The sequence below is a fragment of the Myotis daubentonii genome, chromosome 9, assembly GCF_963259705.1.
Source record: "Myotis daubentonii chromosome 9, mMyoDau2.1, whole genome shotgun sequence".
Classification (NCBI taxonomy): domain Eukaryota; kingdom Metazoa; phylum Chordata; class Mammalia; order Chiroptera; family Vespertilionidae; genus Myotis; species Myotis daubentonii.
In genome coordinates, this window is record NC_081848.1 from 16,026,001 (window position 1) to 16,047,568 (window position 21,568).

At 48.0% G+C, this 21,568-nt stretch overlaps 1 protein-coding gene and 1 long non-coding RNA gene across 4 annotated transcripts in view; one reads left to right on the forward strand and one right to left on the reverse strand.

Moving 5' to 3' along the window:
* LOC132240607 (uncharacterized) overlaps positions 1-21,568 on the forward strand; it is a 419,797-nt gene that overhangs the window by 196,406 nt on the left and 201,823 nt on the right. The window lies entirely within an intron of this gene.
* RDX (radixin) overlaps positions 18,002-21,568 on the reverse strand; it is a 93,099-nt gene continuing 89,532 nt past the window's right edge. For 2 of the 3 annotated variants that reach the window (XM_059708007.1, XM_059708008.1), the window contains 2 exons: positions 20,725-20,818; positions 18,002-18,608 (listed from right to left, as the gene is read on the reverse strand). In XM_059708007.1, coding sequence (XP_059563990.1) covers positions 20,763-20,818 — 56 coding nt within the window. In that variant the 3' untranslated portion in view covers positions 18,002-18,608; positions 20,725-20,762. The remainder of the gene's footprint in view (positions 18,609-20,724; positions 20,819-21,568) is intronic. The other variant, XM_059708010.1, reaches the window with a different exon arrangement.

Sequence of the window (21,568 nt, forward strand, 5' to 3'; positions counted from 1 at the left end):
TTGCTACTTCATAACTGTAATGTTGCTACTGTTATGAATCGTAAGGTAAATGTCTGATATGCAGGATGGCCTTAGGCGACCCCTGTGAAAGGGTCGTTCGGCCGCCAAAGGGGTCGCGACCCACAGGTTGAGAACCGCTGGTCTAGAGTTTGTCCTTGTGATTTATTATAGTCATCGCAAATGCTGGCATCACAGGAAACTTTCTTTGAATTAATTTAAATGAGAAGCCAGTGTCAGATGGGGACAGTTGTGCCAATTGTTGGTCTTCAGATATATTCTGTCAAGAACACCGCTTTCTTTCAGCTTCAGAATGTCAACAAAAACAACCAAATTCACAATCGACAGTGACAGATCAAAGCATGCATGGGATTGGCTCCAGTGAGAGCTTTATATGTATTGTGCATGAGCGAGTCAACATTTATTTTTAAATTGCCAGTGCGCGTCATATGTACTGGCCAGTCGGTCGGTCGGTTGAATGGTTGGGATAGTCAGATGGATGGGCGGTTGGTCACTTAGCCTTTTATATAGAGGGATAGAAACGGAAATCCTAGCCACAGCAATGAGACAAGGAGAATAAATAAAAGGCATCCAAATTGGAAATAAGTAAAACTGTCAGTATTTGAATATGACATGATATTGTATATAGAGAACCCTAAAGATTCCACCAAAAAAATTACTAAGACTGATAAGTGAATTCAGTCAAGTAGCAGGATACAAAATAAATGTCCATAAATCAATTGCATTTTTATACACCAATAATGAACTATCAGAAATGGAAACCAATGGACGCAGACAGTAGGGGGCTGAGGGCATGTGCTGGGGGGTGGGAATGGCTGGGGAGAGTCTAATGGGGGAAAAAGGAAACATATGTAATACTTTAAACAATAAAGACTTTTTAAAAAAAGAAAATGGAAACTAAGAAAACAATTTACAAGTGAAAATATATATATATATATATATATATATATATATATATATATATATATATATATATATAAACACTTAGGAATAAATTTAATCAAAAATGTAAAAAATCGACCCAAGTCATTATGCTCAATTAATATTTGACAAAGGAAGCAAGAGCATACAATGGCGTCAAGACACTCTCTTCAATAAGTGGTGTTGGGAAAATTGGTCAGATACATGCCAAAAAATTAAACTAGACCACCAACTTACACCATTCACAAAAATAAACTTAAAATGGATAAAGGACTTAAACATAAGATGGGAAACCATAAAAATCTTGGAAGAATCCACAGGCAGCAAAATATCAGACATATGTTATAGCAATATCTTTACTGATACAGCTCTTAGGGGATTGGAAACCAAGGCGAAAATAAACAAATGGGACTACATCAAAATAAAAAGCTTCTGCACAGCAAAAGAAACCATCAACAAAAGAAGAAAGCCCACTGCATAAGAGAACATATTTGCCAATGTTATCTCCGATAAGGATTTAATCTCCAAAATTTATAGGGAACTCATACAACTTAACAAAAGGAAGTTAAATAATCCAATCAAAAAATGGGCAAAGGACTAAAAAGACACTTTTTGAAAGAGGACATACAGAAGGCTGAGAGACAGAAGAAAATATGCTCAAAGTCACTAATCATCTGAGAGATGCAAATCAAAACAACAATGAGGTACCATCTCACACCTGTCAGAATGGCTATCATCAACAAATCAACAAAGGACAAGTGCTAGTGAGGATGCGGAGAAAAAGGAACCCTCATGCGTTGCTGCTGGGTGCAGACTGGTGCAGCCACTGTTGAGAACAGTATGGAGTTTCCTCAAAAAGTTAAAAATGGAACTCCCATTCAACCTGTGGAGGAAAACCCCTATTCTGTAAAAATACTGTTTGGAATTCTCTGCTATTCTTTGGACGGCCTCTTATTCTGAAAAGGTAACTTTGCTTTCTAGCCTGCTTGAATAGTGGGGGAGATAAACTTAGCTCTCTGACCTTGTAGGCCAGAGACTAGATACACCCAATGCCATGCCAGGTGCATTTTTTAATTGGATAGAACTGTATAGTTTTCAAGGCCGCTGCCAGCAAGCACACAAAGGGCTGGCTCTTCTATAAAAAGGGAAGTTCTGCTTGTAGCTTTGCTTAGATTTGGATTCATTTCCCTAAGCCCGCCGCGGTGAATAAAGTGTAACTCCAAACTCTCAGAGCGTTGTTTGGTTCTGGTCCGGTTTTTTCTGTAACATAATTGGTTCCCTGACATTTCAGGAAGACCGGGGAACCACCCATCGTGGCCTCTTGGCCTCCGGTGTGGACTGGGTTTGAGGACCAGAGGAGCCGGATAGGCCCCGGGAGGCGCCGCTCTGCTGATTTAGCAGAATTGAACCGGGGGAACTCCAGGCACTCCCGGACCTCAGCCCAGGACCCGGCCGGCATCTGGAGAGCGTAGGCGGACACTTCTGGACCTGTCTACAGAATCTGTAAGGTAGGGGCCCCAATCCCCTACCGTCTGGCCCACTCGAAATGAGTGGAAGGGGAGCTTGATCACCTCCCGGGGAGCCATAGAGCTCCCACAGGTTTTGGGAATCCCTCAGGAATCTGGAATCTGTCAGGAATTGGGAATCCTTCAGGAATTGGGAATCTGTTTTGAATTTGGAATTTGTTAGAATTTGGAATTTGTTAGAATTTGAAATTTGTTTGAATTTGGGAATTGGTTTAAGCTCTGAGTGAACAGCTGTTTGTTTGTGTGGGACTAGCCAATTTGCTACCGAGATGGGGGACTGGACGCAGTCTTAACTCCTCCGGTAGGTTCTCACCAAGACATTGGTTGAGAATTCTGTTCTGGGACATGGGTGCCGGGAGTGCCCCCACGCCCATCTGGGGAGTTGGGCATTGTTTTGTTTATCTGCTCAGCTCCAGTCTGGGCTAGTCTACTGAGAGAGTGTGAATACGAGTGTTTGGCGGCTTATTAACTCGTCTGTGTAAAGTGAAAGCTACTTTGATTTATTTTGCATTTCAGTTAATTCATCTGGCTGAACGTTTGGACTGGACCCGCGGTGGGCTGCAAGAATCTCTAGCAATTCTCAGAGTCTTTTGCTCGCCATTACAGAAGGAATCAGCCCACTTCACTAACAAAAACTTCTATCAGTTGCTCTTACCTGGGTTGTAAATTCGCTATATTAAATTGAAATTTTGAAATGCTAGGGTAGATTTAAAGGCTAAAATAAAGGCTGGCTAGGTTCCAAGATTGCTTAGTTCTGAGATTGCTAATAAAAAGCAAGAGAGGAGTCTTTTCAAGTTAACTATTTGCTTAGCAAATTAACAAAGTAGTAAATTTCAAAGAACTTATTATTTATGGTTTTCCTATCTCTTTGGTAGACACGGGGGGTGGGGCGGGGGGGCTTGCAGCTCCGCAGGACGGAGAGATTTACTGGCCCTGACCCTAAGGCTGAAGTTATTATTAACTGTCTATAGACCCCGTTAACCCCTGGTGTGTCTCGTGTGGTCTGTTGTCTTTGTCTTTGTGATTATGTGTTTTATTTGACTTGCCGTTTTCAGTTATTTATTGAAATCCTCATGGAGGACAGGGAAATTGGTCGGAGAGATCAAAAGTAAAAAGGGAAAAAAACGGGCCTGGGCTGAGACAAAGAAGGGGGGTGTTAGCAGTTCTGTTACTGGCTGCAGATTGCTGGCAGGTGCATTATCAACTAACTTCAAGGTCACAAAAAGTAACTGTAAGCACAGTCTTTCTCTGCCCTGGTTTATTCTTTTAACCCCTCCAATGCTAAATTAAACCGATACCTGTTCTTAATTTTATTACAAAAGGTCTAGATATATCTTAAGAGTAAAAGTACTTTAAAATATGTTCATAAATATTAATCTAAAATTGCTGACTATTCACTTTTGGTAATCATTAAAAGATTAAGGTTTCTAAGAATAAAGAATTCTAATACATTAAGAACAACTAAACTTCCAGGAGAAGGGCGGAGGAGAAACAGACCTGAAATCCACAGCCGCCCTGGTGATTTAGAAGTTTAGAACTGTTTGCTAGGCAAACTCAGCCCCTGAGAGCCAGGCCAAAAAAAGGGGACTGGTGGGAAGTCAAGGATAGGGCCCTGTAACTAGTAAACAGGGTTAACAAAAGAGCAAAGAAAAGAGCTCTCTCCCTGGACCTGGGAGCCATCAGGACTTTGAAATTCTCCAAGAGAGGAGGAGTCTGACTCAGAGACTGGCCAGAACCTCATTGGGTTAGAAAAACCGGAGGCTGCATATTGAACTTATAGACTGCAGTTTGCTGGGCAGAGGTCCAAGCCCAGTTATATAGGGGTTAAGCTACCTGTGTACAGCAAAACAACTTTCTCCTGTGCCAGAATACATTTTAAGAAAATAGAATGCATAATAGACCAGTAAGCTGGGACAAGTAAAATAGGGAAACTGAGCAGAAATCCTATCTTCCCTAAACCAATGACACTTGGGAGTAAATGCTTTGCATTTGCCTCCCTAAAACAAAGGTTAAATCGTTTATGTTAATCTGATTAGTGGCATTTGTTGTCCACACCCAGGGACAAATGAAGTTAGAAAATAAGCCTTATTTTGATTAGTTCTTTTATTCAGGAGGAGCCAACCCGGTCCCTCCCTGCAACATGAATGATAAAATGTATGTTAAGGAATTTTAAAATTGCTCAAACCTCGCTGCCTTGGGTCCAGTTCTGCGTGTGTAAGAAGGGACAGAGTAAAGTTTAGTAGCAGGCCAGAAGAAACTGGCAAGGCCATCCAAACCACCCAGCCGCTATTGGCCAGAGCCACCTGAGGCAGACCTCCTCAGACTGGCAACAGCTGACTCTGACTAGGACAGACTGGGCTCTTTCCAACTGGGCCCCCATGAGCCGATGGTCAAAATAAAAATCGGGGGCCAGACTGGGAACTTTATGATTGATACAGTGGCAGAGCACTCGGTAGTTACTCAGAAGGTAGCTCCCCTCTCAGGACAGGAAGTCACCATTATTGGAGCTACCGGTACGGTACCACAGCTGCAGACTGTTCTGCCGCCCCTGCCGATGTCAGGCAACCATCAGGTGGTTCATGAATTCCTATATTTACCAGTTGACCTGGTCCCTCTAATGGACAGAGACCTTTTAGCCAAAATGGAAGCAGAAACCACTTTTGCCCCAGATGACTCAGCACAGCCTTGCCTAGGTGAAGAGACCTCTCCAATGATCCTGTCCTTAGCAGTGCCAAGAGAGAAAGAATGGAGACTTTGTAGCCCCCAGCCAAAGGCCCCCACATCTGTTCTTGTCAGGCCCCCATCAGAAGACTTGGGCAGTGTTCCTGTTATCTGCCAAAATTCCCAAGACTGTAAAAGTACTTGTTCACTGAAAAGGTGTAAATATGGATGTTTATTTGATGTTTATATGTCTACTTAGGTGTAATTATTTGTAGATAAATAGAACCCCCGGTTAATTTTCTGGTGATTCTGGAGCAGCCCATTCAGTCTTGACAGAGCCAATGGGACCAGTAACATCTAAGAAGACACCAGTTCTAAGAGCCACCGGACAAACTGCCTTTTTCCTTGGACATCAAAGAGGATTGTGGACCTCAGAAAGAACACGGTAACTCATTCGTTTCTAGTCATGCCAGAATGCCTGTACCCCTTACTTGGATGTGATCTCTTACAGAAATTTCAAGCCATCCATAAGCTTGTTTGAGATGCCCTGCCAGTGCCACCTCGGACTCTGTACATCCTTTCTATCCTGGGAACTCAGTGTGGGTAAAGAAGTTCACGACCCCAGGATTCACCCCAACTTGAAAAGGACTATACCTGCAGAAAATTGTATAATAGACTCAGATGATGCCTGCATCTTCATAGACATGGCTTCAGAAAGACAAGGACGATTTTACCTTATATAGAAAGGTCAAAGAGTGGACTTTAGTCACCTCCCTAAAATGTTTGTATAGCCCTGCCATATCTCATGGTTAGTAGCAGAGGATTTAGCTGCCTGAAGCGGCCACGCTGCCAATATTATGTTTCATTGTATTAATATGTTGTATTAACCTTTAATTCTCTTGCAGGTTTGAATGTAGCTGTCAGCAATTGCTGTAGACCTGTGTTGGTCTACAGTCCTTGGTAGTCTTTGGGAGTAACTGGCAAGTGTTCAGTTTCCCATACTAAAGGCCATTATTATGGCCATATGTTAACTATCCTATAAAGGGACTATGTGGGGTGAACCCCAAAAGTAAAGGATGTCTAGCTGCCAAGAGGGCAAGTGCCCAACTGGGCAAAAAAGAATACCCATCAGGTTTTGGACTCTATTAAGAGACAGTTAACAGTTGGCAGCCTGTATACTGTCTGGCAGGCCTGTGTGACCATGCCCATGTCAGGGGTGGTACAAACCTCAACTGTAAGAAACTGGGGAAGGCCTGTTTAGAACACAAGGAAGTAGTAAAGGGGTAAATAGTAGCCCTCTGTTACAGGAATTTCAGATCCTGTGAAGTCCTGTGACATGTGAGACCCTATAAGGAAATAGAGCTCCGTTAGTCCGTTCTGAGAAAACAAATCAAGTGAGGGGAGCCCTACTACAGGGGGAGCTATAACTATCTATTTGAATGTAGACATATTGTAAATTTCTTCTTGCCATTTGAAGACAGTTATATTACTCTAAAGAGTCCATAAAAAGGAACTGGCAAGGAAAATCAGGAAATCTTGGAGCATATCAGGTCAGTATGTTTTTCTCCTTATATAATTCCTCTGAAATTTGGCAATGCTTAATAAATCATGGCAATACATTTCTTTGCATAGATTCAATAAAACTGCTTCCTTATAGTGGTTTTATTAACGGAAAACTTTGACTGGAGTATCATGTATTAAAGAGACCTGTCTGAACTCTGAAGACTTGAAGTCAATAAAAGTGCCACAGGAAAAGCCTGGTATCCTGCTTGGGAGCCCTGAAGATGGCTGGTGCTGGAGTGTCGGGCCCATGCCCTACCATCACTGGCAGTTGGTCAGAGTAAAGGGGAGCAATAAGGACGCCTCTGTGTCCCTGCGGAACCCCCACTCACTCTGGGCTGCAACGAGTAGGAGGGCTACTGAGATGGGCCTTAAAGCCTAGAGCGTGGGCTCAGGAGGAGTTGCTACAGGTGAGGGATGCACCTAACTCAGCAGATACTGCAGGCAGGCCTGATGGCAGCTGGATGGCTTGGCTTCCTGGCCCTACGGGGCACATTAAAATTCAATCATGAAATTCCAGCAAAGTTAGTCAGTTACCATTATTATTGTGTTTATGCAAACATCAGGCCAAATTGAATACAGTAGATAAATTAGTCTTGATTTGGCTTTTTGATAACCATGGAGGAATTTTAAGGAGAAAAATCCTATTTCAAGAGAGGTTGTTAAAACTGAAATGTTTTCCTTCCCTTCCACTGGACCATTTGTTATAGTTGGTCTCTGCCAGATCACAAGCCCAGCTCCTTCTGTGCCCAGGACAGCAAGGAGCCTGACTAGAAGGTGACCTCTGACCAGACACACCCGCTGCAGATCACCCTCAAGAAGACAACGGACCTGGCTAATCAACCTGCTCCAAAGGATTCAGAGAACACCCTGCTGAATTCTTCCTTACACTTTGTTTCTTATCTTCTCTTAAATGCAAAATGCTCTGGTATTTATGGATAATCCCCAGCAGGAAGTAGTAAAAGATCGGTCAACGCCCCTGTTCACCTTAACATCCAGTGGTTGTTGTACCACAAGGCTGAAAAGCTTGTGGAACAAGGCGGGGGAATGTGGAGGAAAACCCCTATTCTGTAAAACTACTGTTTGGAATTCTCTGCTATTCTTTAGACGGCCTCTTATTCTGAAAAGGTAACTTTGCTTTCTAGCCTGCTTGAATAGTGGGGGAGATAAACTTAGCTCTCTGACCTTGTAGGCCAGAGACTAGATACACCCAATGCCATGCCAGGTGCATTTTTTAATTGGATAGAACTGTATAGTTTTCAAGGCCACCGCCAGCAAGCACACAGAGAGCTGGCTCTTCTATAAAAAGGGAAGTTCTGCTTGTAGCTTTGCTTAGATTTGGATTCATTTCCCTAAGCCCGCCACGGTGAATAAAGTGTAACTCCAAACTCTCAGAGCGTTGTTTGGTTCTGGTCCGGTTTTTTCTGTAATAAACCCAGTAATCCCAGTTCTAGGAATATATCCCAAGAAATCAGAAACACCAATCAGAAAGGACATGTGCACCCCTATGTTCATAGCAGCACAATTCACCATAGCTAAGATTTGGAAACAGCCTAAGTACCCAGCAGCAGATGAGTGGATTAAAAAACCATGGTACATCTATGGAATACTATCTATAATAATAAAAGCATAATATGCTAATTAGACCAGACGTTTTTCCTGATGACCTTCTGGACAAAGCCAGAGCTGCGAGGGCCGGGGCCGAGGCGGGGTCGAGCCCCTTGCACGAATTTCATGCATTGGGCCTCTTGTGCTGCTATAAAAAAAGAAGGAACTTTTACCATTTGCAACAGCATGAATGGACCTGGGGAGCATTATGTTAAGCGAAATAAACCAGTAGGAGAAAGATAAATATCACATGATCTCACTCATTTGTGGAATATAATGAACAACATAAACTGATGAACAAAAATAGATCCAGAGACAGAGAAACACCAAATGGACCATCAAACCTCAGAGGGAAGGCAGGGCGGGGGGGGGGGGGGGAGTAGAAGAGGGGGGTGAGGGGGCGGGGGGGCATAAGAGATCAACCAAAGGGCTTATATTCATGCATATAAGCATAACCAATGGACACAGACACTGGGGCGGTGGGGGCTTGATCTGGGGGATGGGAGGGCCAGGGAGGGTTCGATGGGGGGAAAAGGAGACATATGTAATACTTTAAACAATAAAGAATTTTTTTTAAAAAAAAAGGTAAATACAAAAAAAGAAATAATTCTAATTAAAAGAGAAAAAAAAAAGTAAAAGACCTGTACTTGGCTCTAACCGGTTTGGCTCAGTGGACAGTGTGTCAGCCTGAGGATCAAAGGGTCCCAGGTTCAGGGTTCAATTCCGGTCAAGGGTACTTGTCTTAAGCCCAGCTGGCATGGCTCAGTGGTTGAGCATCGACCTATGAACTAGGCAGTCAAGGTTCAATTCCTGGTCGGGGCACATGCCTGGGTTGCAGGCTCAATCCCCAGTGCAGGAGGCAGCCGATCAATGATTCCCTCTCATCACTGTTATTTCTCTCTCTCTTTCTCTCTCCTTCTCCTTTCAGTAAAATATATTTAAGAAAAAAAAAAGAGCTGTACTTGGAAAATTATAAGATACTGAAGAAAGAAATTAAAGAAGATACAAATAAGTCAAAGTGTATCCTGTGTGTTCATGGATAGGAATAATTAACATCATTAAAATGTCCATACTACCCAAAGCAATCTATAGATTGAATGCAATTCCTATCAAGATAACAATGGTGTATTTCACAAAACTAGAACAAATACTCCAAAAATTTATGTGAAACCACAAAAGACCCTGAATAGCCACAGCAATCTTAAGAAAGAAGAACAAAGTTAGAGGAATCAACTACCTGATATCAAACTATACTACAAGGCCATTGTAATCAAAACAGCAGGGTACTGCATAAAAACAGGCATATGAATCAACGGAACACAATAGAGAGCCCAGAAATAAACCTATGCCTCTATGGTCAATTAATATTTGACAAAGTAGGCAAAAATACGTAATGAGGCAAATATAGTTTATTCAACAAATGGTGTTGGGAAAATTGGACAGATAGGTACAAAAATGAAATTAAACCACCTTCTTATACCATACACAAGAATAAACTCAAAATAAATTAAAGAGCCCTGACTGGTTTGGCTCAGTGGATGGAGCATCGGCCTGCGGACTGAAGGGTCCCAGTTTCGATTCCAGTCAAGGGCATGTACCTTGGTTGCGGGCACATTCCCAGTAGGGAGTGTGCAGGAGGCAGCTGATCGATGTTTCTCTCTCATCGATGTTTCTAACTCTCTATCCCTCTCCTTTCCCCTCTGTAAAAAAATCAATAAAAATATAAAAAAAAATAAAAAAATTAATTAATTAATTAATTAATTAAAGACTTAACTGTCAGACTCTAAACCATAAAAATTCTAGAAGAAAACATAGGCAGTAAGATCTCAAACATTTCTCATAGCAATACTTTTTCTGGTATATATTCTCAGGCAAGGGAAACAAAAGAAAAAAATTAACAAATGGGACTACATCAATCTAAAACCTTTTGCACAGCAAAGGAAGCCATCAACAAAATGAAAAGACAACTCACTGAATGGGAAAACATATTCACCAATGATATATCTAATAAGAGGTTAAAATCCAAAATTTATAAAGAACTTGTGCAACAAAACATAAAAACAAACAAACAATCCAATTGAAAAACGGCAAAGGATCTGAACAAACACTTCTCCAAAGATAATGCCACCTCTGCCTCAGCAGCAGAAATGCCAGTTGTGCCTCCCGCCTTCCCCAGGCCTCTGACAGGAATTGGACCCCCTCTCCTTCTGCAGGCCTCTGCTGGGTCCTGATGCTGTATTTAGGTTAGTTGCTTGCTTACCCGCCATCTTTCTCCCTTTGCCCACATCAGCGGTGTCTGACACGAGAGTAGTGGCTGTGTTGGGTTCCATTTTTGTCTGTGATTGATTTATTCATTCATTCATGTAGCAATTGCTGAATGAGCAGTTGCAAAACCAGGTGCCGAAAGAAAAGAAAATGGGGAGAGAACTAGCACCACCTACTTCATGCTCAGGGCTATACTTTAGCTGTCATTCTCTTGGCTTCTGCCCTTGAGGAGATCACAGTCCAAAGGCAGCAGTCCAGCATACCTGCCGCCAAGAATAATGCTATGACCTTGGACCTGGGCCCCGGAGGTTGGTTGCTGTTGGGGAGCAGAACATATAAAAGTTCTAAGAAACCGTGCACAAGGCAAGGAGGCGGGACAGAGAGGCATCGACAGTGACTGTTTCCTGGGGAGGAAGCTGGGAGGCACGCTGAGGCCAGATTGTGGACACTCAGGACTGGGTCTTACACTAAGGGTTACAAGCAGGGGTGCAGGAGCCTGACAGGATGACGGAGACAGCCACTTGGCCAGCAGGACTTCCTCCTTTCACTCTCCACGGGGGTGCACTCTCCACTGGGGCCCCCACCCCCGCCCCTGGTTTCATCATGCCTGATTCCTGAAGACCTTTGGGTTTGGAGTCCCTGAAAACAGGCAATACTAGGGCCACTAGAAATGCTGAAGATTTTTAAACAGGAAGTAAATAATGGATCACAGTTTTGAAAAGGACAATAACAACAATATTTATTTTTTTAAAATACCCCCAAAAAGAAAGAAAAGGACAATAAAACTAGAGGAGGGTCAGCAGTGAGGGGATCCCCTGGAGAGGGAACAAAACCAACACAGTGGGCAAATGGGCAAACGGAAAAGAAGCGGGGGGGGGGGGGGGGGGGGGCAGACCTCTAAGCCCAATCACAACACATTGTTACTGGGTGAATATTGGACCAGGGTTTTGCCACATAACCACAGTGCCATTTAGTAAAATCAACACTAATACCGTGGGGCCTTGACTTACGAGTGTCCCGACGTACGAGTTTTTTGAGATACCAGCTGTCTCTCAGCCAATTTTTTGCATTGAGTTGATAGAGTCATTTGAGTTAACGAGCTCCTTAATGAGCTCCTTAACGAGCTCAGTCTGGGAACGAATTAAACTCGTAAGTCAAGGCCCCACTGTACCGTACTCTAAGCACTGCACAGGCCCAGAGCAGCTGCCCAGCAAATGGCCTTTCCCGCCGCCGCCCTGGCCTATGCATTCTCTCTAGAACACTGAGAACTCATCTTTCCAATTCCACTCCTCCCCCCCCCCCCGCCCCCGCATTCACCCCCCACATAGCAACCAGCATATTGTAAAGAAGGCCAGTCAGTCGCCTACTGCAAACCCTCCGGGGGTTGCAGACTCATGGGAGATGCATCCTCCTTTAGGCCGCTCTGCCTTCCCTGCATGAAAGCTGCCCATTGCCAAGTCTGCGGCCAAGTGTGCAGGTTCACCCTGTCCTTCAGCTCATCATGCCATGAGCCCGCCAGCCGGGCCCACATCCTCCTCCCTCAACACCCCAGGCTTTCCCTGTTAGCCGGCGCTGGGCCTGGCCTTGCTCCTCCTTGGCCCCTCCTTTCAGAAGCTTCCCCACCTCTCCGGCCAGACCTGAAGGAAGCATCCCCTGCCAACGTGCTCTCCTGCCCCCGCCCTCACAGCAGGTGTCACCTACCTGTCACCCTCGCCTCTGCAGCTCTGCACTCCCAGGCTCTGTCTGTGAGCCTTCCCCAGCACCAGTTATCAGCCCGCCCCCAGCATCGCCCTGCCAGGAGCCACTTCCTGTCTGCTCACCACCAACACACCTGTGGCTCCTCCGTTGCTCATCTCCTTCAGCTGGAAGGGTGAAGGCCACGAAGGCAGGGACTTGAATTATTTGTCTGCTCTGTACACATATGAAGAGCAAATCAACAAAGCTCCATTGGAATGTGTCTGGATCTGCCTGACCGAGCACCGCTGGGGTGGTTGGGACCCAGCCCTTCTGGGTCCTGAGCCACCTGAGGCTGGCCCCTCCCTAGAATCTCCCAGGGCCTCTGTCTTGGATGGGCAGGGACTGAGGCTGGCCCCTCCCTAGAATCTCCCACGGCCCATCTTGGGTGGGCAGGAGGGGGAGGTGAGCCTCAGGGCTTGGCCAGAAATGGGGCCTTGGCCCTGGGCCCTGTGACATGGGTTTGAAGGCTATTCCTGGGGAGGGGAATGCATAGTCAGGCCCTCAGTTGTGCCGTCCAGAGCTGAGCCAGCACCTCCCAGCAGAGCAAGGAAAGGGAGCAGCTGCACCAGTTACCGCCACACAGGTGAGAGGTACTAGGGCAGAGTTGCTTCTAATCAGCTCCGTCCGCCCCCAACCCCCACCTCCACCCAGTGGCCTCCAGAAAGGGCTGCGTTTATTCCCCAACATTGTCATCACCTTCCACTTGGGCCCAGGAAACACCCAGGAGTCAATGCTTGATGATTTGGACATAAGCCTCAGTCACAAGGCCCCACAGAGGGGTCACTGTTGACCCCTCCAGTCCCTCTCACAGCCGCCTGGCCCTCCCCGGCTGGTCTCAGGACCAGGGCCAAGCTCAGAGAAGGTGGACACAGCAGCTGGGCTCAGTGCCCGAGCAGCGCTCTCGGAGCAAAGTGCTGCCACGTCTAAGCCTACATGGACTGCCAGCTCACACTCTGCCTGGAGCCGCCAGCCAGTGAGGACGAAGGAACACCACCAGCCTGCCCAGCGCCACTGGAAGAGAAGAGGCAGGAACTCCAGGACAGGGGTCCTTTCCAACTACTGATCGGACAGCCTTGCCCAGGGACACAGCCGAGGGTCCTAAGCCGTCCTCAGATGAATGGATCCATGCATGGCATTCTCCGGTGACCCTGTGTTTCCGAACCTGTACCAAAGTCCCTGCGCTTGTCCGAGGGCCCTCCTGGCACAGGTCCCACAGGGCCAACACCACACCTGGGCCGCATTGCTGTGTCAAATGAACACGAAGGGAACCCAATGTAGGTTCTGAGCACCTACAGACTTTATCAAGTCGAAGAGAAAAAATGCATGTTATAGAAATCAATGATTTTACCAGCAGAAATAACCTCCAGAGAGGTTAACAACTTGCTGAAAGTCACAGCAGAAAGTGATAACTTGGCATTAGAATGGGGTCTCCTCTTCCGGCCACAGCGGCCTGTTCGGCCCGTTGGCTGTGAGGACAGGGAAGAGGATGACTCACTGGCTCTAACTTGAGTTGCCTTCGCCTTCGTCCAACCACCAGCAAACCAGAAAGGGGGTGGGGGGTAGGGGGGGCGGAGCGGGCCCTGGGCATGCTGCCCGCTGAACTGTTGAGGCTGGAGGAGGCGGGATAGCACTCAGGCTTCCTTCTTCTCAAAGGGCGAAGGGAACCATGCTCTGGTTTTAGGAAAGTGGGCGGCAGAGACCGGGAAGCTCAGCAGCATCCCCTGCCGGCCGGGCCCCCGCGCCCAGCGTGGCCACACTGCTTCTGGGAATAACTGGGAAGAGGCGGGAGCTCCGGGCCGGCGGCAGGAAGGCCCCCCTGTGGGCAGCGCCCGCTCTGCGCCCCACGCGGGGCCAGAAACCCGGTCCCCGGGCCTGGGAGAAGCAAGGCCTCCCCAGCGCCCGGATCCGGGGCTGAGCCTCCGAGCCGCGGGCGCCGTGCGGACCGTGGCCTTGACCTTTGTGAGGAATGGAACCTGACGCAGGGGAAGCTTGGAGAAAGGCCGGGGTGGGAGGCCCAGTGTTGACAGTCAAGGGGCAGCCGGGCTCTGGAACAGCCGCTCTGCGGAGGGAAGCGGCGGAGGGAGCAGCAGGCGGCGGAGCAGCAGGCGGCGCAGCCCCCGCACCGCACCCCACTCCACCCCACCCCACCCGGGGCGGGGCCTGCGAGCAGCTCGGTGCGGGCGCGGTGGGCGGTGCGGCGGGCGGCAGTGAGTGTGGGGAGCTCGGGCGCGGCTGAGTGAAGGGAACCAGGCCCCGAGAGCAGGCGCCGAGCGGGGCATTTGCAGGAGGTGCCCATGGGGGCGGGGAGCGGGGCATTTGCAGGAGGTGCCCATGGGGGCGCCGAGCGGGGGCATTTGCAGGAGGTGCCCATCGGGGCGGGGAGCGGGGCATTTGCAGGAGGTGCCCATGGGGGCGGGGAGCGGGGCATTTGCAGGAGGTGCCCATGGGGGCGGAGGACCGGACGCTGCCCGCCCGGCCGAGCGCCCGGCTGCGGGGACAAGGCTCTCCGTCCCGTCCGGCGCTGATCCCGCGCGGGCTCAGTCCGTGGAGACCTGTCCACTCACCCGCACGGGTTTGTGTTTTGTGTTTCAATTAAAGGCGTTTTCGGGGCACGAGCTCCATCGCTGTGGCACAGCCCCGCCCGGGCGTCCATCTGCGCGCGAGGTTTTCCGGCAGGAGAGCGGCCCGCGCCCGAGGGAGTCTTTCTATCTGGCCTTTCGGGCGGAAGGCTGGCTGGCCTTGGCTCCGCCGCTGTCCTCCTTAGAACAGAAGAGCGTTTGCTCCATAACCATTCGTCTCTCCCCAAGGCCGCGGGCGCGGAGAGGATATTGATTTGCAGGTTACTCACGCGGCCCGAGAACGCTGCCCGCCTTCCCACGGACGCGCTGACTCAGCCGCGGACAGGACACTCCGTTCCGCCCGGCGCCCCCTTCCCCCCCCCCCCTCCCCCCCGCCTGTGAGTGTGGTCCCGTCCAGCAGCCGGGCCCAGGGTGCTTAACACAAGTGAGAACCATGTGCTCATCAATGGGGAATTACAGCAAAATAAAAGCAGGTGGAGGCCATGGGCCTTGGTGGCTGATGGAGCTAGTACTGGAGAGCGCGGGCTCACCCCTGGCAACTAGCTTCCTGATGCTGAACCCCAAGTAGGACCGCGTCCCCTGTGTGGAGGGCCCGGGCCAGCCTCTGTGAAACTAAGCCCTGGGGGAGCTGCCTGCAGACCTCGGCTCCACGGGGAGAGGAGGGAGGGCTGGCCCACCCCTCCCCACACTCGCCTGTCAAGCACCGCATCCCACCTGCTGGGAGGGGGCTGAGGGCGGCTGGAGGGCGGCAGCGCGGTGCTGACCCGCCTTGTGTCCACCCTGGAGGAGGGAAACGTCCCACCCGCGTGCTCCCTCGGTTGGGTGCGGTTGTCCCTGATGGGGAGGGTGCGTTACCCCCTCTCGGTGGCCACCCTCCCTCAGCTCTGCCTGTCGACCTGCACTGAAGTCCTCTCTTTCCAAGGGCCTGTGGGGGCGCTGGGCGGCTCAGGAAGAGAAGTGGACTCTTATTTTGAGGTTTCAGTGTCCACCGGTTTGTCCTGCTGCCTGCCCTCGGCGGAAGGCACCCCAAGAAGAAATCCATTGGATGGATGTGCACAGGGAAAGCCCAATAGATTGTCCCCCAGAAGGGGCTGGCCTGGTGCTGCTCTGACGTGTCCTCCTCTTCATGCATCTTGGTACCTGAAAATCAGGGGCCTTCACACCGGTGTCCTGCCTCTCCGTTGCCTATGTTGGCCATCCCGTGACCTTCCTTTTTAGCGTTAAAAAGTATGCCTCTCCCTCCCCTTTCCCACAGGAGAGACTGAAGGAACAAGAACCTTAGAAATCATTGAGTCCAAACACTTCGTGTTCCAGCCAACGAATCAGAGGCCGAGAGCGGGAGTGACGTGTCCCGGTTTAACCTCTAATTAGTGGCAGAACCACAGCCCACATCCAGGTTTAACGCCACAGGCTGCACACCCTCAGCTCCACAGACAAGCTCATGAACCATTGCTGATACAGTGGGGCCTTGACTTAAGAGTGTCCTGACTAACGAGTTTTTTGAGATACCAGCTGTCTCTGGCCGATTTTTTTGCTTTGAGTTGACAGAGTAATTTGAGTTAACGAGCTCCTTAATGAGCTCGGTCTCTGAACGAATTAAACTTGTAAGTCAAGGCCCCACTGTACAGCACTACCCACAGTGGGCTCATCTCGTATCACACTATCACCAGAAGCAACTGGTTCTTTGTCATGTATCTTCTTTTATTTTTTATTTTAAATATATTTTTATTGATTTCAGAGAGGAAGGGAGAGGGAGAGAGAGAAACATCAGTGATGAGAGAGAATCATTGATCCACTGCCTTCTGCACACCCCCCACTGGGGATCGAGCCCGCAACCCGGGCATGTGCCCTTGACTGGAATCAAACCTGGGACACTTTGGTCCTCAGGCCGAGGCTCTATCCACTGAGCCAAACCAGCCAGGGCTGTCATGTATCTTTTAAAATGATTTCTCCCTGTGGCACCAGTCCTGCCAGAAGTGTTTGTGTGGAGGAGGGTGTGTCCAGTGGTGTCCCACGGGCATTTGCTGTGGAAGGCAGCAGCCCACACTATGCCACTTTATCTTTGGACCCTGAGCCTCGGGTCTATTAAAAGGTGAAAGTGAGACTAGACCTGGCATGATGCATCCTTCAGATAGTTATCTGATCAGTGGCTCTAAGGGCTCAACCAGGTGGCTTCGCCAAGTGCTTCCGGTCTGTATGTTTTAATACATAAAAGGTAGTGTTGCAAGTGCTGCCTCCGAGCCCTGCCCGAGCACACGCCTCTGGCTCCAGGGTGCTCCCAGGCCTTTGTCAGGAGGAGGAGAGACCTGAGAGACAGCAATTTGATAAGAAACCACAACAAAGGGTTTTTAAAGTGATAGTGCCTGCTAACCAAAGACTTCAAATAAATTATGAGTCTACGTTGGGAACCAACAGTCTTTAATATTAGACAGACAACATTAGTTCTGCCAAACGAAAGGCTTATGCGTCCCCTGTAGGAGGACACTGTTTCTAAAACAGCCAGACAGTATTCTTGGAAAACATCAGGTTCAGATGGAAAATTCAGTATCGCATTGTGACATGAGTCAGCTATTTTTGTAATCACTCTTACATCCTTCAAGAACGCATTGCGGGGCCATTATGTGGCAGGTGCTTACCTGCTGGGCACAAAGATACCCCTTAAAGACTTTCAGAGAAACTACACCAAATCTGCCAATGTGATATTGAATTTTCCATCTCTGTAGTTTCTCTGAAAGTCTTGAATGGGTATCCTTGTGCCCAGCAGGTAAGCACTGGCCACATAATGGCCACGCAATGCATTCTTGGAGGATGTAAGAGTGATTACAAAAATAGCTGACTCATGTCTCAAACTGTCACCCAATCCTCTGAGCTTCAGTCCCGGACATTCAAGCCACCTCGGAGTGCCAGGAATAGTGCCACCTAGTGAATTAATCATGCTGCTTCGTGTCCCAGTTCTGCCACCAGACTCCCCAACCTTCTCTCTCCACACCCGGGCCAACTCAAACTAACACTTTGCGAAATCAGAGAAGGTGAGAACCTGAGATGGGGCAATAGGGCAGTCCCTTGAGAACGCGATATGCACGCGTGCCATCACCATGCAGAATCGAGTGGAAAGTAGTGCCCGGCTGATGTTAGAATAGATTTATTGCTACATTTATATACAATTATACAAACAGCCCAGACAGGAAGAGGAATGTTGCATCAGTGTCTCCAGATTTCACAGATGGGAGCAAGTAATCAGAGCTGTTGAAAAAGTGGAAAATCCTTGGAAATTCTCTCTCCTCTCTCCTCTCTCTCTCTCTCTCTCTCTCTCTCTCTCTCTCTCTCTCTCTCTCTCTCCTTACAAGCTAGTCATGCAGAGAAAAAGTGGGCTCTCAGAAGCTGGTGCCTTCCAGCGCGCCTGGGGCACGGTGCTTTGGAGATGGGATGCAGTAGACGCTGGCTCAGGGCTGCCGGGAGCAATGCAGAGTCCTCCAGTCCCGGCCCATCTTTCCAAGATGTGTCCCTAGGAAAGGCAGCTGAGAGGGGTGTGGAGAGAGAGAGGATAACAAGAAAGGGAAACCAACAGTAAACTGAGATGTGGAGAGAACCCTCTGTAAGAGCCCTGGTTTCAGGACACGTGCCCATCCAGCTGAGCTTCTGGCTTTGGGTGGGGGGTATTCACATTCAGAACATCAGGCATGTCTTGGTAAGTCTGTATCCCAAAGCTCGCCATATGTCAGATGCCAGGGACCTGCAGGAAGACATAGAAAGGGAACAGGAAAGTTAAGTAAGAAAGAAGACAATGAGACAAATATTACCATAATAGGGTTGAAATGGGCATGAGACCCTGAAAACCTCTCCACAGGTCATAAGTAGCTGTTAGCGTTCACCGTTGAATTACGAAGGTGAATGGATGCAACACCATGACGTACAGATTGCTCCCAAACCAGGGTGGGCCACAGACTCTGCCCTCTGAGCTCAGCCAGGCTAGAATGATGTTTGGGAACCTAACAGATCTTGCAAACTGCAGGTCCAGAATCTGGATGTGGATATGAGATCCCGGTATAAACACACTTCCTTTCACATCAGTCATATAAACCTTTATGACATAAATCACAAGAGACATCACAGAGCAGCCCAGGGGGTATGTGTGCCCAGGGGGTGAGCTCACTGAATTTACACCAGCTCCATCTTACCCTCATCAGGCCACTCCCCAACCCCGGGGTCCAGGAGAGAGTGTCTTCAGATCTAACAGCCTCCTGAGCTGAAATCAGCCTCACGCTCAGAGAAAGGACAAGGCCTGCAGGTTGCGAGCCAGAAGCCTGTGCGTCTTCATACAGCAGGCTGCAGAGCCTGGTACCCGAGGCTACAGGGCATCCTAACGCTGAGAAACCACCAGCTCTAGCTTGTCTGTGCCTTTAGATGGCCCCCTGACTTCTCACCACCACAATCCCACAGGCCACAGAAAGGCAGGATGAGTTTGATGGAGAAAGCCCAAAATCTGGAAAAGGACCAGGAAATCACTGAGAAGTCCCTGTCCTTTTCTTGGGTCAGTAACATTATGATCACTTTGGAGGGAGGGGCCCAGCACTTCTGAGGCTGCCCACTCTGTGCCAATTCTGTGATCCTTTGATAAACTCATCTCTGGATAACTCCAAATCTCTGTCATCTGATCTTGACTTTTCCGGTGAGTCATTCAGAAAATTTATTTTCCTACTTCTGACAGCAACAGGATGGAGTCAAACTCACTTGAAGTCTTTGCTCTAGAAAGCAAATCTATTATCGGATAAAAGTCAGTGAGGAAAAACTGCAAGACATCAGGCAAATTTTAATTTGGGGGATTTTACCAATCACAGACCATGGGGAGGCTGAATCAGCAAGCTGAAGGAACTCAAAAGAACCATTCAAGATCTACAAGATAAACTGCATCGCTGTGGTTTTATTTAGAAAGGGGTGAGCCAACACAGTGTCTGCCAAAGAAGTTAATGAATTGTAAAACAAGCTGCTGTCATGGTAATCACGTTGATCAATGATTTTTAAACATTTCCAAATTGAGATCAATGCATAATAGTAACCTGGCTTATGAACCAGTTCTGGAATTCGTCTACTCAATATATATGTGTGGCCCTTCATTTTTAAGTATATCTAAATATTTTCTTAAAATAAGAGAAATACCAACAGCAGCACACAAGTGGCCTATGTGTGAGCTCGCACCATAATACTCCCCATCAAGGGTGTTCCTTCACACCGGTAAGAGAACAGTCTAAAGCAGCCGGTGCAGTCAGGCAGCAGCTCACCAGGATTATAAGTAAAATCTCAGTTGAATAAACTATTTGACCCTAGCCTGTGTTTCTCAGTGGTTAGAGCACTGGCCTGCACACAGAAGGGTCATACGTAGGTTTGATTCCTGGCCCTGGTTGGGGCATGTGTGGGGAGGCAACCAATCGATATGTCTCTCTCACATTGAACTCTCTCTCTCTCTCTCTCTCTCTCTCTCTCTCTCTCTCTCTCTCTCTCTCTCTCTCTCTTCCCCCCTCCTTCCCTTACATTCTCTAAAAATCACTGGGAAAAATATCCTCAGGTGAGGATTAACAACAACAAAAATATAATAAGATAAACTATCTGACCTCGAAATTATTCAATTGGAAGAAGATGTTTTTGACTGGCAAAGAGCCCAAGAGATGGACATAGCTGAGAAAGATCTGGAAGGGGGGGAAGTAGATGCTATAATGGTAGCGGTGCTCTGAGTCAGGTCCTTTGGCTGAGAATTCCGACACTGTGGAGTCCTAGCATCTTGGCGGCAAACAGATGTGGCAGGTCTAATGGGAAGGTGGGCTGGCCTGGCCGCAGCTGCTGCTCGCACTTACCTAGTGAAGGAGGGAGCCTTCTTCCTGTTACATTTGCTTTATGCTGTTTTGGCAAGAACGGATCTGGAAGAATGCGTACAGTTTGGGTCCCCACCTTTCAAAAGAGACATCAAGAGGTTAGAAAGCATTTAGCAAAAGAACACAGAAGGAAGCCAAGTAGTATGGAATGCCAGGAGGACTGGTCACCCTGGATTGGGGAGGGCCTCTTGGTAACCAAATTGCCAATGTAATCTCCTTCTTAATCTTTTTTCCAATCCACTTTTGAATCTCCCATTATTACAATATAAAAATAAAAGTAACATTAAACCTTCCTTTTAAATAGACATTAGAATTCTAACAATTGTAGCAACTCTACACAAACTATTCCGTTTCACAAGAATAATGGATCTCAAAGCCATACACATCAAAGCTTTGTAAGTATTAGAATACTGCTTGAGAGTGAGTGTATATGTTATCTGCAGTTCTCTTGGTTAGCGGGCACTTTTAAAATGTCTTTTAAGCACCAATCAGACTTACGGACCCAAGATACTCTGTGGGGCCTACTTTGAAGTCAACCGTTGCTATCCTGGAATAAGCAAATGCTCACTATCCTCTACCTGCCAACTAAAAGCCTGGTGTGGGGGAAGACAAACAAACAATAAAAGCAACCTCTCCTGCGGCCATGTCGGCTCAGGAGATCAGGGTCGGCCCTCCTCTCTCTGGTCTGTCTTCTCCAGCTGACTCACCAGCCATTCTCGGATACAGCCCCGAGACACCAGGACAGTCACAGTTAACTCCACAAAGCAACCGCTAACCCAGCCACGGGGAGCCCAGTGCCAGTCCTCTGAGTGGGAAGAGCATTGCT